Below are 17,008 nucleotides of genomic sequence, written 5' to 3' on the forward strand. Positions count from 1 at the left end.
CACAAAAATTATAATAAATATATTTACTAAAAACACTAATATATTCTTTTCACACCTTTTCTTATACTGATATATTTATATACTTCGTCTAATTTACTAACCGTTGCACGTCATCCGCGTCATAGCCTGTGACGTCGCATGATACCAACGCCACAGTATAAAGAGGGACAGTAGAACCACTCTCCGAAAAATTGGAAGTAAAATCTGTAGTCGCGCATGGCGACCGCGCAATGTTCTTAGTCGCTTTTGCCCCACTCTCGCATTGCTAGTCGCATAGAAACGTACGGCTTTTAACAGGGAAAACCCGCATCCACCACTGGTGAATTACCAATTGCGTACTGCCGGTATTACTTCCTGAGATCAAAGCGCCGACAGAAGAGTGATTTTACTGTGGAACCTCTATATACTGTGCCAACGCGAAATATTTGGCGGTAGGTGTGTTCTTTTTTAGAATTATTTTGCTGAGTACACTGGAATTACAGCCACTAGACATATTTTATTATATACGCCTAGAAATAATATTTGAAGATTTCTATTAATGTTAACCTAAAGAAATACACAATAATATGTTTCATTTAATTTGTATAAATGGATTATAAAGCGTTTTTATAAAGCACGTAATTTGTTCGGAACACACTGTAACTGTAATCGAACGAAGGTGACATTTTAGAATAAATTTTTAACATTTATTTGACAGTTGCGGTGATGACACTTTATTTGTTTATATTCTTTACTATAAGTATCTGTTCTATTATATTTACTGTTTTTATTATTTTCTTTACTATAAAAAGATCCTCTACTATAAAAATATAAATTTCACCTAATTTTATCACGACTTGGAATAATCGAGGTATTTGACAACTTTTTTAGTTGTTATTGTAAACATAATCTACAAAGAAACCTATCGGCTTCTCCCAAGAGTTCGGAGCCGTTTTTTAATAATTATTAACAATGCAGTGCAAAAACGCTTGCACTGCACATCTTAAATGATTATAACTTATAATATAAGATTATAACTTAATTCTTGTTCTCCATTTCTTAAGTTTTTATTTATTTACATTGAATATTAATTTGTTTTGTTGTATAATCCACGTTTACAATAATTATGTGATCTATTTGATTTAAAATGGATTCAGGATTTTTTTATACTTTGGCAACAATGTCAACTTAGATCTCTGGCGTAGATAATGAAGTGCAACGGTAAGTAAATTAGACGGACTGTACATAACTAAAAAGATTTAGCAACTAAACGCCATACTGTCTGTGTGCGCATGCGCGCAGTATTATGAAATTTTACTCTCAATCGCGCCTAAAGAAGTATAACTTCAACAAGAATTTGTTTGTTTGTTGAGGAGGAAGACAGGGTTTAATGTAAATACTAAAGGCGCATGCCGCAACTATTTTTGAATTATTATTAAATATCTTTAGATTTTTGTATACATAGTTGTCAGATTTCAATTTGCATACCAAAATGTATTTTGGTTTTTTGGCTAAACGGTTGAATTTAGAAAAAAATGTTATACAAGACTTTTTTGCTCTACATGGTGCCTTCTACTTATACCTTTAAGGAACGCACTATTTTCGGGGACACCCTGTATATTAGTGCTCTCACTGGTTATTGTTATATTGATATTAATATTAATAATAGGTGTTTGCAACCTTACATACTTCATTGAATTTTTATTATGAATGAAGCAAAAAAACTTACGTTATATAAATCCAAATGGGAAGAACTCTTGTACACAGGATGGCCGGGCTGGCCTCCTTGACCAGGTACATTGTGGATCAGTTTGCCGCCTTTGGCTTCGATGACTACTTCGTAGGGACTAGCATAACTGAGGATAGCCAAGGCGTCTTCATATACCATGTGTTCAAAGTTGATGGTTACGCTGTTTATGCGGTCACCTAAAAAAGTAATACTTTAAACACTAATATTAAGAAACATAAAAAAACTGTGCGTACAAAATATTGTAAGGGCTAAAATCTTGAAGTATCCGAAAATGACTACTTGAAGTAGAGAAATCAACAAAACAGCTGTGGTTGAGGACACGCTTCAATCAATAGAATTAGTATACAAAAGCATGAATAGGACTGTTGATGAATACAAGTATCCAGGACCAACATTCAATCGAGAAGGAATTGATAACCAAGAAATTAACACCAGAATAATACAAACCAGAAAAGCTATACGTAGGTTACCTTTTTATATAGAATTTTATATAGAATTCTCTGAAACAAGAATATAACTTAGAAGAGAAAGTTTGGTAAGATGAAATGATGAAAAGATGTATAGATGAAACATGAAACTATAGATGAAACTATAAATGAAACTATAAATGAAACTATGTATAGATAAAACTATAGATGAAACTCTAGATGAAACTTTGGTAAAAGAATGCTATTATATGGATGTTATATGTGGTAATTAACAAAAAGAAACTGGAGAAAGATAGATGCCACCGAAATGGATAGTGAAGGTGAACGCTAAGGATGGTAAACGCTAAGAACCAGAAGAGAGACGATAAGAAATCATGGAACGCATGGGAATAGAAGATACAAGAATGGATGACAGACAATAGAAGATAGAAGCGACTCAATGGCTATCGCACACTGATCAGTTTAAAATAAGTACTGCTTACAGCCAGATATTTATTTTTATAGATCTGTCATTAAGGAATTTATCAAGGATGAAAGAAGAATAGAGCTACACTAGAAGTAAAATTTCAGCTTTATTAGGTCTTTAAAGTCTTAAAATGTCATTTTTATTTGCATCCTTTACGTATTGCACGCCACTGATTTTAATACTCCAATCACGATGTTTCTCTTTCTCATAAAATGTTAAGCTATTTCATTATATTCCTTTTTATTTTGTGGTCAAATTGACGAAAAGCTTTCAGGAATTAAGGACATACCTATATGTAAAGCATAGTAAAAAAATTCTGCACCTGCTACAGAGTATGTACTAAAAAATAAAATCCAAATCGGATTAAGGTTATTTCACGTTGTGTAAGGATTCTGTCGTCAAACAACACGTAACATATAAGCTTGTCCGTAAATAACGAAACGAGAGAATATTTGCAAGAATACCGAGGTCAATATATCGATCTAGTGTTCTGATAATAAAAAAGATGACCAAATAACGTTATTTTACTGCTATACATTCAGAAAGCGATACCGGTTGTGTATATATAGTGTAGGTATGATACCAAAGTTGTGGTAACGTTCTATTCAATTGTTACTCTTCTTTCTACTTCACTATTTTTATTTCTGTAGAACCCTAAAATCTTTATAAATGGAAGTATTTCTTAATGTTATTCTGAAGCTATTTTCTTGTGGCATTTTTACAATTTTAACTATTTATAATGGGAAATAAGCCACAATATTATTAAAAAAATGATTTTTTAAAATTATTAATTACAAATCAAATCACAACATCAACGTTAAAAAGGGAATCATAAAATCCTTATATTTATGATAGAGCCAAAATTACTTGTTCTAACGAAAATTCATTTTTAGAAGAAAAACAATTCTTAACATCTGTTTTATTTAAAAATGATTATCCTTTATCGTTTATAAATAATAAGGAATTGTCAAGATTGGATCGAATGGAACAGAACAACATAGAACGGGATATTACAACATTCACAAGAAATAATACGAGGAAAATATCAATACCATACATAAAAGGACTATCCGAGAAACTTAAAACAATAGGAAATAAATTCAACATTTCAACAACATTCAAAACAACCAACACATTGAGATCTATTCTATCTAAAACTAAACCTATCTAACAATGAACAAGAAAGGACAAAGAATTGTATGTATAAAATACCTTGTGAATGCGAACAGTTTTATATAGGTGAAACATCAAGACCATTAAACGTTAGAATAAGTGAACATCAATCTTATATTAAAAATAGAGAATTTGATAGATCTCAAATATGTCAACACGCATGGGATAATGAACATAGAGTTCAGTGGAGAGATTCAAGTATAGTCCTGAAAGAAACAGATAGTAAAAAGAGAAAAATCAAAGAAGCCGCTCTAATTATGCTAAACGAAACCAATTGTGTCGCAAATTCCTCGGTGGAATGCAGTAGGATGTGGATACCCATACTGAAAGAGGAAGTCAGTAGAAAGAAAATACCACAATTAGTAAGTCAATAGTCGAGTTAGTATATATTTTATATTTTAATATTACTTATATATCCATGTATTATTGATATTATTTATAATATAAACAAAATTATAGTAAAGTCAGAATTTGGTATTAATTTTGAGAGTAAATTAAATGTAAGACCAAATACTTACGATGTCGGGATAGTATCACGAGGTTTTTCCTGGTTTTCCCTCGTGATTTACTATGAGATCTCTAACGCGAGAATTTTAATGTCACCGTTGCATGTGGTTGTCTTTTTAAAGACAGATCACATGCTATGATTTTTTTTGTGACGGATATTCTTGAGTTGGTGTTGATTTCATGTAATCGAATGAACTATCTTTCAGTAAAGTCGTCCCAGGAACGCAACTCATAAATATTGACAATATCATTTTAAAGTCTTCTACTTTAAAATGTATCATATTATGTATCTGAATTGCCGATATAAATAAGTCAAATTAAATAAATTATTAGAAGAATGTTTTTTACTAAGCAACAACATTTTTGTTTATGTTAATAGTATTTTGTATTTTGACAACGGCACCCGATTTGGGCGTCGAAACGTTAATAAAAATAATTTTTTAATAATATTGTGGCTTATTTCCCATTATAAATAGTTAAGGAAGTATTTCTTTTATACAGGGTGGGGCATTAGTGTGACAAAGTTCAATTACTTGTTTGTCGTAAGAGATATGAAAAAGAGTTATTCACATAAAAGTTGGGGAACGGATAGGACCATAATTTAAAAATATTTTCAGATATACAGGGTCACCTGTCTTGACAGGGTGACACAAACTTATGTTTTTTTAAATGGAACACCCTATATATTTTTACATTTTTGGATTCTCCTCGATGGCCTCTTTCTGAAAATATAGGAAATACGCCACAATATTATTAAAAAATAATTTTTATTAACGTTTCGACGCCCAAATCGGGTGCCGTTGTCAAAATACAAAATACTACGTAATATTTTGTATTTTGACAACGGCACCCGATTTGGGCGTTAAATACAAAATACTACGTAGTATTTTGTATTTTGACAACGGCACCCGATTTGGGCGTCGAAACGTTAATAAAAATCATTTTTTAATAATATTGTGGCTTATTTCCCATTAAATAGTTAAAATTGTAAAAATGCCACAAGAAAATAGCTTCAGAACAACATGAAAATATAGGGTTCTGTAATATTATACGAGGTAGATTAAAAGATCACAAGCACAAGAGCTGGAATCTTGATGCAGATCTAATTGTCAATGTCATATATCGTATATCTGTCATGTCATATATCTAGGGACATCGGTTAACCCCAATAATAATACATCAGGGGAAATGAAAAGACGAATCATAATTACAAACAAGTATAATCATGGTTTATCAAAGTATTTATCTAACAAACGTGTGTCTCAAAATACTCGTATAAAACTGTATAGAACACTGATAGTACCATAAATATAATAACACATAGATTAGGCCAGGTCCGAAAAATAGCGTAACGCGGAGCAGTTCGGGTTGGTGGTCTATCTATCTCTCTTTACCGGCGCTTAGCTTTCTCTCTCTAGCATATGATGGCCGCTGCCTCTGTGTCTGTGTCGTTCCATTACTCCCACCTCTTGGTAGATACGCTCACACTCGCACGACAGACAAAAATAGCTAGACCACTGTACTTGATATTGGTTACACCCCGATGCATTGAGTGGCATATCCCTAGCCTGGTCTATTGTTAACATGTCTCTGGATAGTACTGTTCCCACAGATGAATCCTCCCTATCGATTTTTGAAAGAAAGATACTATGCAAGATATTCGGACCAGTCTGTGAGAACGGAATATGGGGGCGTAGATATAACTTTGAAGTGCAGATTATCCACAAGCATCAAGCGAAACCGTCTGCAGTCGGCAGGGCATGTAGCCCGCGCCCCGGAATATCGAAAGCCACCAATCGAGCAACCGGTCGGAATGAGAAGCCGAGGTAGACAAAAGCAAAGGTAGATGGACAGGGTAACACAGGATGCTGAGAAGATCGGTCGGTATTCGCAGAAAGCTTGAGAAAGACGAGGTCTTTCAAGGGATGCAGCACCATGGTAATGATTATGGCCCTTCATCATGCATTACCTATATGCTGAAAAAATGATCAGAAGAGTGAGAATAAATGGTATCCAAGCAATTCAGATGTTTGAGTAATAACTTTTGACTAATAATACGGGCACACAATCGGGCTTTTTTTATCGATTTTCATAAAGCCTTTGAAACAGTTGAACTTAGCAAAATATTACAGGCGCTTAAAGAATGCAGGCTAGATTATAGGTATACAAAATTATTACACAAAATATACTTACAGGCAACAACCACTGTCAAATTACATACTAACAGTAATTGCATAAAAAGAGAACGGGGGGTTAGACAAGGAGACCCAATGTCACCTAAACTTTTTAATACGGTCTTAGAACATGCTTTCAAGAGTTTGGATTGGATGACAAAGGGAATAAAAATAGATGGAGAATACCTAAACAACTTACGTTTCGCCGATGATATAGTCATAGTAGCTGAGGATCTAGGTATGGCAAGAGAGATGGTACAAGAACTCGTTGTAGCTACAGAAAATGTAGGTTTAAATATAAACATCTCAAAAACAAAAATAATGACAAATTTGGTACCCAACCAGAACATCAGTATTGGTGGGAAGGAAATAGAACTCGTAGATAGATATAAATACCTGGGACATGAAATTACGATTGGCAGGGATAACCAGACTCATGAGCTGAAGAGAAGAATCGGTCTTGGGTGGGCAGCATTTGGAAAACTGAGAGAAACTTTTAAAAGTGAGTTACCCACTTGTCTAAAGAGAAAGGTATTCGATCAGTGCGTCCTCCCAGTCTTGACGTACGGATCAGAAACACTTACCTTAACTAAAGCCTCGGCTACCAAACTAAGAGTCACGCAGAGAAGAATGGAGCGGTCAATGTTAGGAATAACTCTGCGAGACAAAATCAGAAACGAAGAAATCAGGAGAAGAACAAAGGTGACTGACGTCATCGAGAGGATAGCCAGGTTGAAGTGGAGATGGGCAGGACACGTAGCCAGAATGACAGATGGGCGATGGACGAAGAGGTTATTGGAATGGAGGCCAAGAGAAGACAAGAGAAGCGTCGGTCGACCGCCTACAAGATGGACTGACGACTTAAGAAAGGTAAATAAAAACTGGATGAGGGCGGCGCAGAATAGATGGGGTTGGAAACGAGGGGAGGAGGCCTATGTTCAGCAGTGGACTTTTGAGGCTGGATGATGAATAATACGGGACACAGAAGTGTCACAGATGCTAAATCATTAAATCATTCGTCACAACTACATACCAATAATTGTGTTGGAAGTGGTTTAGATAAGTCTACGCGGCAAGCTTGAGACCAATCGTAATACTGATATTACATAACTTATTGTATAGAGATACAAATCGTTATATTACGAGGGTACATACATACACCTTTTTTAGTGTCTTAACTACAAGGCTATTAAAATCAAGTCAATATATATTTGTTTTGATCATACCTGAATTGAGTTTACCGGAATCGTAGGCGGGACCTCTATGTAACACATCCTTGATGTAGATTCCTTCTCGCATATTACCGCAAATGTTGAATCCCAAGCCAGTGAAGTCTTCACTTCGTAATGATATGACTTTTACCTCCTTTTCCTAAAAAAATATGTATTACGTTAAAACGTTAAAAAAATGTATTTTTTCTATTGAGAGCATAGGCGCAAAATTTCGACTCCAATGCTATTTAAATGAATTCATTTTTTTTAATACTGAGAAAACTAATAAGTATTTTTTAAAAATTTAAACGCAAAATGAAAGATTACGTTATTACCGAGGGTAGAAAGTGCCTGAAAACATCTATAATGTTTATTTTAATAAGTTACGGTATTATGATTTTTAATTTTAAATATCTCATTCAAAAGAAACTTTTTGTTTATTCTAAGGGACTTTCAGCCTTCGGTGATAATGTAGTCTTTCATTTTGCGTTTAAATTTTTCAAAAATATTTAAGAGATTTTTCAAGTTTCGAAAAAATGAACCGTCCGTGGTGATATTTTCCAAATCGAACATTCGCTATCATTGTCATACAATGCACTCAGTCGAACAGAATGTGGTGACAGACAAGGCTACTAAATATTTAACACGGCTTCAGGAATATTTTGAGTTGTTTATTAAATAATATTGATAGTATATTTGACAAATAATTGATTTAAGACATGAAATTAAAAAAAAAAGTTATTTATTGTTTATTAGTTATGGAAGATTCAAGCAGAGAATACACTAGGATATATTCTGTAATCCAAGTATTTTGTTGTTAAAGATGTTCTCAAAATTTATCTAGGCGTTCCATAGTAACAATATATTTTTAAAAAGATAACTTTTTCTCTTTTCTCGAGTATTAGTTTTTGTTTTATAATATATAAATTATTGTAATCACTGAATACATAGTGAAAAAATAATCATATTAATTAACTGAATTAATAATTTAAGCGATTAAACAACTAACGGTTATCCAAGAACATTCAAAATCCATCTCTAAGTTAATGATGACAATGTGATTGTTAACTAATCTCCACACCAGTAATAATTTTACTACACGTTATTTGCCGTGTAATGAAAGAAAAAGTAGTGATAGCCGTAAAATATTTGCGCCTATACTCTTAAGAACTAAATTAAAAGGTTCTTTGTTTTATAGTTTGCCGTTTATGACCACTTTTTCTCTTAAATAACAAATAGTTTTTTTACTGATTATTATCAAATAGACAACACCTATGGTACAATAATGTGAAAATGCTTAACTGTTTGTTGAAAATAGTTATTTTTTAAGATCGTTTAACGTAAGTATCTAACGGAAACTGTTTTATGACTATGCGATGACTTAAGTTCCATGAATACCTATGCAATAATAATTTAATGTGAATAAAAACAACACCTAAGCATACATCAATGTGAGAGTAACACATACGATGAGATTGCAATATTAGTATATCCTTGATGGCTCGATTCTGTCGTTTTAAAACTCATTTGGGGTGAGTTAGCCATAACTCGGCACGCTGGCAAGACAGGGTTGGCGAGTGTGGGGGGATATAGGGAAGGAATTTGGGATTTAGGTAGGATAATACTGAGGTTGGGGCCTGGTTACCTCTAAGATGGGAGTGGAGGAAAGACCAAGAGCTCGCGTGGGCAGGGACGCTACCTCCCTGAAGTAAGTCTACCCTCTATCGGGATCATATCTACCCGCTATCACTTATGGGGTGTATTTGTCCAGGAGTGGATGCAAACAGGCTGAAGAAGAAGATATAGTCGATTTTTACTAGCACATCAGCAGTTTTAGACGAGCTTCGCATCATTGGTCTTCGAGCAAATTTCGGTAAAGATTGAATAAAAAGAACACCGAAATTGTCTAGATGAAGATTATACTCTATCACAAAGTAGAAGAGCAATCAGCAATACTCTGATTAGAATGTGAGATTGTTTTAACATCTTGAGTAGCAGATTTTTAACATTTTGAGCGCCAGTATATCGATATTCTTGTGATTACATCGGTATATAGAGTATGTCGACACTGTCCGATTTCTAGTTTAAGCAACTTCTGTTTTTGTCAGTAATCTTGCCTTGGGTCTCTGGCACCCATGGCTTTCTGGATATTTTGGTCAAACTTACTATGTACAACAAAAAATAAGCATAAAACGAAAAATATCTCGACAGCGTTACCTCACGAAGTGTCTAAATAAAATATATACAAAATTTCTGGTGGATTGATCAAGTAGTTTTTGAGTTACAATGTCTACCGCCTTTGAAAAAAGCAGTATTGAGAAAAACGTGTTTACTTCTTTAGGCGCGATTGAGAGTGAATTTTTTATTATCACACGCGCATGTGCACACAGACAGTATGGAGTTAATTGCTAAATCTTTTAAGTTATGTATGTATCAGCGCAAATAAGGTGTGAAAAGAATATATAAGTGTTTGTAGTAAATTCTGGATTTGTCTTCCTCGGGAATAAGATAATAAGTAGACCTGGATCCCGCGTAAGAAAGAAAAGTTGATTAATAGCAAGCTGAAATTTTGTTAATAGCTTAACGGTGTCTAGTCGGACAAACTTTGATGCACGGGAACACTGGAACAGGGAAAGTTTTAACTGTGGAGCATGATAAACATGTCGTCCTGACAAGTTTATGATTGTTAAAAATAGCAAGTTGTTTTTAAGTTTATTCGATAGCCAACGTTATGTAATATATGCGAAAATGTTTGTCCGACAAAAATGTTGGGCATTTTAACGAGTCCGACACGTAGAACATGTCACATCACAGGAATTATGTTGGTGATGAATAGCAGGCTGATTTTTGCATGAGAGTTTAATGAAAGGTTAATAAAGCAATTGGAAGTTCTGTCCGACAAAATTAATGGGAAGTTTTCGTAGTCGGACATTCTAAACAGGTAAGATATAGACAAAAATGCTGGTGATAAATAGCTTTCCGACAAAGACGAAAATTAATTAAGTAAATTATTCCTTACCAAGAATGGCTGTTGTCGGAAAAAAAATAAGGGGTAGATTTTGTAGTCGGACAATTTAAAAAAATAATTTTTGAAATTTCAATAAGGGGTGATTATTCTATGTCAAAAGTACCTGCAATCAATTACAATCGATATCTTTCGATTTATGTTAACATCATTTAGATACCTCACTGTAATACATTTATAGTAGATCAGGCAAATTATATTATGGATTGAGTGGTCTAGCTATCTTTGTCTGACACATGCGCGGGATCGCTTGGTTAAAAGAGATAGATAGACCACCTATCGACTTTTTGCACTGTATTCCCTGTCTACCCTTATGTCTATGAATACATTTCCATTTAAGAAAAACTGTCACTTTTGACAATAATTCATAATAAATTGCAATCGTAACTTCAAATTTAAACTAATCGATTTATTTTGGCAGCAAATTATTTCTTGCCATGTGACATATTAATTACATTATTATTTCATTTGTAGAAAGTTGAGAAAAATTACGTTATACAATTTTAGTAATAATTTATTTAGGTACCCTTTTTCAATCAAGCAAAGCATTATAGCACGAAGAATGATATTCAATAGAACTTTCACAATTATCTGGCAACTGAACCTCATTGAATTGATGACCAAGTATTTTATTAACTTTGTAAAATGTTCGAAAATTACTCAAAAATGTTCCGTTAAATGGTTTCACTTTTGATTTGGCGACTTAAAATTTAAACTGTCGACACTCAAAAATAGACACAAAAACACTCCATAGTTAATATAAATTTTAATTTCCAACACAAGTGGCAAACAGAAACTCAGAGACCATGTACTTTCAAATACTACGTTGTATAGCACAAAGTGTCACACTGACAAATGCAGCCTTCTAATACATACTTCTAAGCATAATGTGTCATATTTACGTCTATTCTTATAAGCACCGAAGTTTTAGACTCTTCACATTTTTCAATGTCGTTTACAGGGTTAAGATTTGAGTATGGAAAAAAATGTATACAACGTTTTTTGTAGGAAATTTTCCGTACTTTCTGATGCGCCTAATTAGAAAACCCTAAGAGACTGCTTTCACATGTTCTTTGACATTTTTTATTGTCATTTTGAGAATATCTAGAACAAACTCCACCCAAAAAAATAATTGTTTTGCAATATATACATGCATTGATACTTACCTCACTGTTTTTGGAGCGTGCATGTATATATATGCACATGCAAATATGTGAATATAAATAATAATATACTACTAAAATAGCTTTATCAATATGTGACTAAGTCATTCTGAAAAAATGTTTTTTATTTATTTCCTTCGATTTGCCCAAACTTTTTGTCCGGCATATAACTTTTTGCGTTACAAAATATAATTTGTACGTAAACAAATCAAAATTAGCTTGCTATTTATCACCAACATTTTTATCTATATCTTACATGTTTAGAATGTCCGACTAGGAAAATTTCCCATTCATTTTGTCCGACAGAACTTCCAATTGCTTTTTTAACCTTTCATTAAATTCTCATGCAAAAATCAGACTGCTATTCATCACCAACATAGTTCCTGTGATGTGACATGTTCTACGTGTCGGACTCGTTAAAATGCCCAACCTTTTTGTCGGACAAACATTTTTTCATATATTATATAACGTTGGCTATTGAATAAACTTAAAAACAACTTGCTATTTTTCACCATCATAAACTTGTCAGGACGACACGTTTATCATGCTCCACCGTTAAAACTTCCCCTGTTTCAGTGTTCCCGTGCATCAATGGTTGTCCGACTAGACACCGTTAAGCTATTAACAAATTTTCAGCTTGCTATTAATCAACTTTTTTTTCTTACGCGGGATCCAGGTCTAAAGTAATATTTAAAGTATTTTTGTACTTCACTTGGTCTATTTGTCACTATGAGAAATCTTGTAGTCCGTATAAACAAAATGAGTATAGCTCAGTGGTAGAGTGTTCTACTGCAGATCGAGTTGTTCCCGGTTCGAATCCGGGTGTTCTCTATTTTTTTTTATTTTTGGTATTGTTTTAATAAAAATTTTTGGAAAGTAGTAAGTAAAAATTAGTTTAATCTTTAAATAAAATACAAATAAACTGTTTTGTTTTGTTTAATGCTTATTTTTTGTTTAACAATAATAAATATGTTGATTTTAACCTTTTTTGCAAGAAATTTCGTTGTTTTGACTTCCGAGTGATACCAAAAACTCAAAAATCGTTAACTAAAAAACCCCAACATCGTTACCTCGACAAAGGTAATAAAATCTTTTTGAATCTTTTTCTTCTTCTTCTTCTTCTTCCTCTTTATAAGCAATTCTGCTTGTTCATTGGCGGATTGATACCTCTATGAAAGGTTTTCACTCCATCTTTCGATACTTCTTCTACCGATTGGTGATTTATCTCTTGTTATTTTGACCACACGTGTCTCCCCCATTCTGGTTATATGGTTATTCCATTCTTTTTTTTTTCTATTTAGTGTCTATTCGTATTATTAGTATTATTTTATTCTCGATTATATTAGGTTCTTCTTACATTTCTTCAAGGGTTTGGTGAACAAGTTAATGGCATTGATCATCTTTAGGGACCGTTCAAGTATTACGTAACGCAGGTTGGGGGGTCAAAAATCTTCAACAATTGCGTTACGCAATAGTTAAACTCCCATAAGAGTGCGTTACGTACGGGGGGGGGGGGTTAAAAATCTTCAAAAATCGCATTACGTAATACTTGAACGCTCCCTTATATAGATCCCGGCCATATAATCTTAGGATTCCAGTGTGGTCTTCAACGGCCCAAGTTCTGGCTTTAAAGTACCTTGTTATCTAGTCTATTTTTCTAAACAGATCTCTCGGCTGATTATTTTGATCGTGGCTCTCAATGTCTTTATCTGAGGGTAGAAATGTTGACTTACTCTACATATTCTGTAGACAAACGACATACGTAACGAAGATTGCGATAGATATATGAATATGTACCTATTTCATTTTACTGATAAATGAAGTGAATTTCAGCAGTTCTACTAAAAAGTAGATCATGGATATTGTTCTGTGTGGATTGCCGGGAAGCATTTAACAAAATTCCTAACTTGGCGAAGGAAATAAAAAATAAAACCATATTGACATTGCCAAATTAGACTTGCACTCGGTTACTTCTAACATGTTGGAAGAAAAAAGTAAAGAAGAGAAGTAATATACCATATAACCTAAATCAAATTGATGATGTACTTCTAAAGTTTCTGGCCGAGATGGAAAATCGTGCTAGCAAATCAACTAATATAATTTTGTTTAATGTGAGATTGTCACGCAATGATGTTTAAAAGCGTGTAGACCACGATATCCTACTAATAGAAAGATGTATATTTAAATGTCAATTTTTTTATTTAAATTAACATGCATGTGACATCCATGGTCATTACGGCATTGATCATTGGCACGAGTTACAGTTTACGCGGTACATAAAATGAATTACAAATAACACTCTTCTTCATGTGTCGTGCTCGATTATCGAGCGTTAGCTATCAAATTGGCTATAGTAATTTTGTCGACGGCAGCTCAGAAAAGGGATGCAGAGGATCTGTTAAACCATTCTCTCGGGTTTCTAAGCCATGACGATCTTCTTCGATCTGACCCTCTTCTTCCGTCTACCTTGCATATATCTCTGGATGTCACATAACAGGGCAATTCGATGCAAAAAAACTTTGTTACGAACTCTAACTCTATCACCCAACTTATTCGTAAGATTCTCCGAAACACCCAGATTTCAAAGGCTTCCAGTTTCTTGAGAAGTGTATCCGTTAAAGTCCAACTTTCGACACCATACAAAAGAGTAGAGAACACATAACATCTCACTAATCTAATTTTCAGACTCAAAGTAATATTGTTTCTACATAACAGTTTCTTCATCTAAAAGAATGCAGCTCTGGCCTTCTCGATACGTATTCTAATTTCTTTGCTCATGTCGCAGTTCTCATTTAGATTACAACCAAGGTAGGTGATACTGTTAGTTCTCTCACCTCGCATCACCTTTGTCTTTGGCGGTGTTTAGTGTTTAGCTTGAGTCCATATTCATCACATGTTGTGGTAATCCTATTAATCAGATGTTGAAGTTCTTCGTAAATGCTTGCAATTAACACCGTATCATCCGCGTACCTTAAATTATTAATATTGACGCCATTCGTTTTGATACCACATTGAAAATTATCCACTGCTTTATTGTAAACGAACTCAGAATAGATGTTAAATATTAGTGGGGACAAAATGCAGCCCTGCCTTACTCCTCTTCGTATTTGAAGTTATTCATAAGTGTCCCGGCCAATCTTGATATTTGTAGGTTTATGCCAGTAAATATTTTTAATCATGCGTAGATCTTTATCATCAATACCCACCTGCTGAAGAATGGCAATCATTTCAGTATACTTTACTCGATCAAAGGCTTTTTCAAAGTCAATAAAACACATATAAACCGGGTGTCATACATATTTGCATCTCTGTACCATAACCTGAATACTAAATAGTGCTTCTCTGGTTCCAAGGTTATTGCGGAACCCAAACAAATAATATAGTTTAAAAAAACGTTTAACATATTTTGTTTCGTTCAACAGTTGACTTTTCTCACGGAATTTGATCGCCTTGTTGATTTGGCCTGTGTTGGTTAGGACCGCTTTGAAGATAAGACTAATGCTAAGCTGCTCTTCATCCATGTGGTTGTAGGTCACCCTGATTTTCATTTTACTATGGGCACAGTATAAAGAGGGACAGTAAAACCTCTTCTATGTCGGCACTTTGATCTCAAGAAGTAATACCGGCAGTACGCAATTGGTAATTCACCAGTGGTGGATGCGGGTTTTCCCTGTTAAAATCCGTACGTTTCTACGTGACTAGCAATGCAAGAGTGGTGGTCTAGCGACTGGGAACCTTGCGCGGTCGCCATGCGCGTTGAAAGATTTTACTTCCAATTTTTCGGAGAATAGTTCTACTACTGTCCCTCTTTATACTTTGCTATGGGGGTCTACTCTAACACTTTTTTGGGGACTCTTCTTTACTCCATTCGTTTCTCGTGCCGGTACTATACTAGCTGTTGTCTTTCGATGCCATCTATGATTGTACTATACAGGGTGTCCCAGACTAATTTAGCTACGCTATATCTCTTAAACGAATATAGATTTTCGAATGGGACAAAAAGTGATATATTCTACTTGTAATACACTTTAATATAGCGTAGAAAAAAAATCATCCCCTAAATATTCATCGCTTAGTTACAACCCCTACCTTTAATTTTTTTAATAGCACCCTGTATATTTTTTTATAGTTTTGGATGTAGTTTTCTTTTTTTGAAACATTTTTTTGATACATTTTTTGAAAATAAAATCGGTTCGTAAATAACCAAGAAGCTATCAGTTTATTTTTGTTAATTGTGTGTCCCAGACTAATTTATCCAGGCTATATTTATTAAACGAATAGAGATTTTCGAATGGGACAAAAACTGATCTATTCCATTTTGTAATACACTTTCATATGGCGTAAAAAAATTCAACCCTAAATATTCATCCCTAACTTACAGGGTGCTATTTAAAAGAAATAAAGTTAGGGGTTGTAACTAAGGGATGAATATTTAGGGGATAGTTTTTTTTCTAAGCCATATTAAAGTGTATTACAAATGTAATGGATCAGTTTTTGTCCCATTCGAAAATCTCTATTCGTTTAAAAAATATAGCCTGGATAAATTAGTCTGGGACACATAATATAATTAACAAAACTAAACTGATATTTTCTTGGTTATTTACGAACCGATTTTATTTTAAAAAAATGTGTTGAATAGACAATAGAAGACGACATCCAAAACTATAAAAAAATATACAGGGTGCTATTAAAAAAATTAAAGTTAGGATCCATAATGGATATTCATCCCTTAGTTACAAATTGTAACTAAGGGATGATATTTAGGGGATGATTTTTTTCTACGCCGTATTAAAGTGTATTATAAGTAGAATAGACCACTTTTTGTACCATTCGAAAACCTTTATTCGTTTAAGAGACACAGCGTGGCTAAATTAGTCTGGGACACCCTGTATATTCCCATTTTTGCCTAATCTCATCGAATCTTATCTGTTCTAGTCTAGATCCTCTTGCTAACCTGCACCAAAAATCCATCTCAGGGGCTAGTAATTTAGCGTTGTACTTGGTTAATTGCCAGACTTCAGCTCTATAGGTGAATACTGATTTTAATATTATATTGTAAATTCGTTTTTTATTTTCTGTTCTAATTCTGTTTTGCCACAGTACCTAATTCAGGGTAATAGTTTCTTCGTTTC

The 17,008-nt window shown here is 33.8% G+C and overlaps 1 protein-coding gene across 2 annotated transcripts in view; it reads right to left on the minus strand.

Moving 5' to 3' along the window:
• The window catches only part of LOC126884780 (uncharacterized), a 196,342-nt gene that overhangs the window by 8,070 nt on the left and 171,264 nt on the right, over positions 1-17,008 (minus strand). For both annotated transcript variants that reach the window (XM_050651007.1, XM_050651006.1), the window contains exons 5-6: positions 7,704-7,848; positions 1,709-1,905 (exon numbers count right to left, since the gene is read on the minus strand). In XM_050651007.1, the coding sequence (XP_050506964.1) occupies positions 1,709-1,905; positions 7,704-7,848 (342 nt within the window). The remainder of the gene's footprint in view (positions 1-1,708; positions 1,906-7,703; positions 7,849-17,008) is intronic.

The sequence above is a fragment of the Diabrotica virgifera genome, chromosome 5, assembly GCF_917563875.1.
Source record: "Diabrotica virgifera virgifera chromosome 5, PGI_DIABVI_V3a".
Taxonomy (NCBI): Eukaryota; Metazoa; Arthropoda; class Insecta; order Coleoptera; family Chrysomelidae; genus Diabrotica; species Diabrotica virgifera.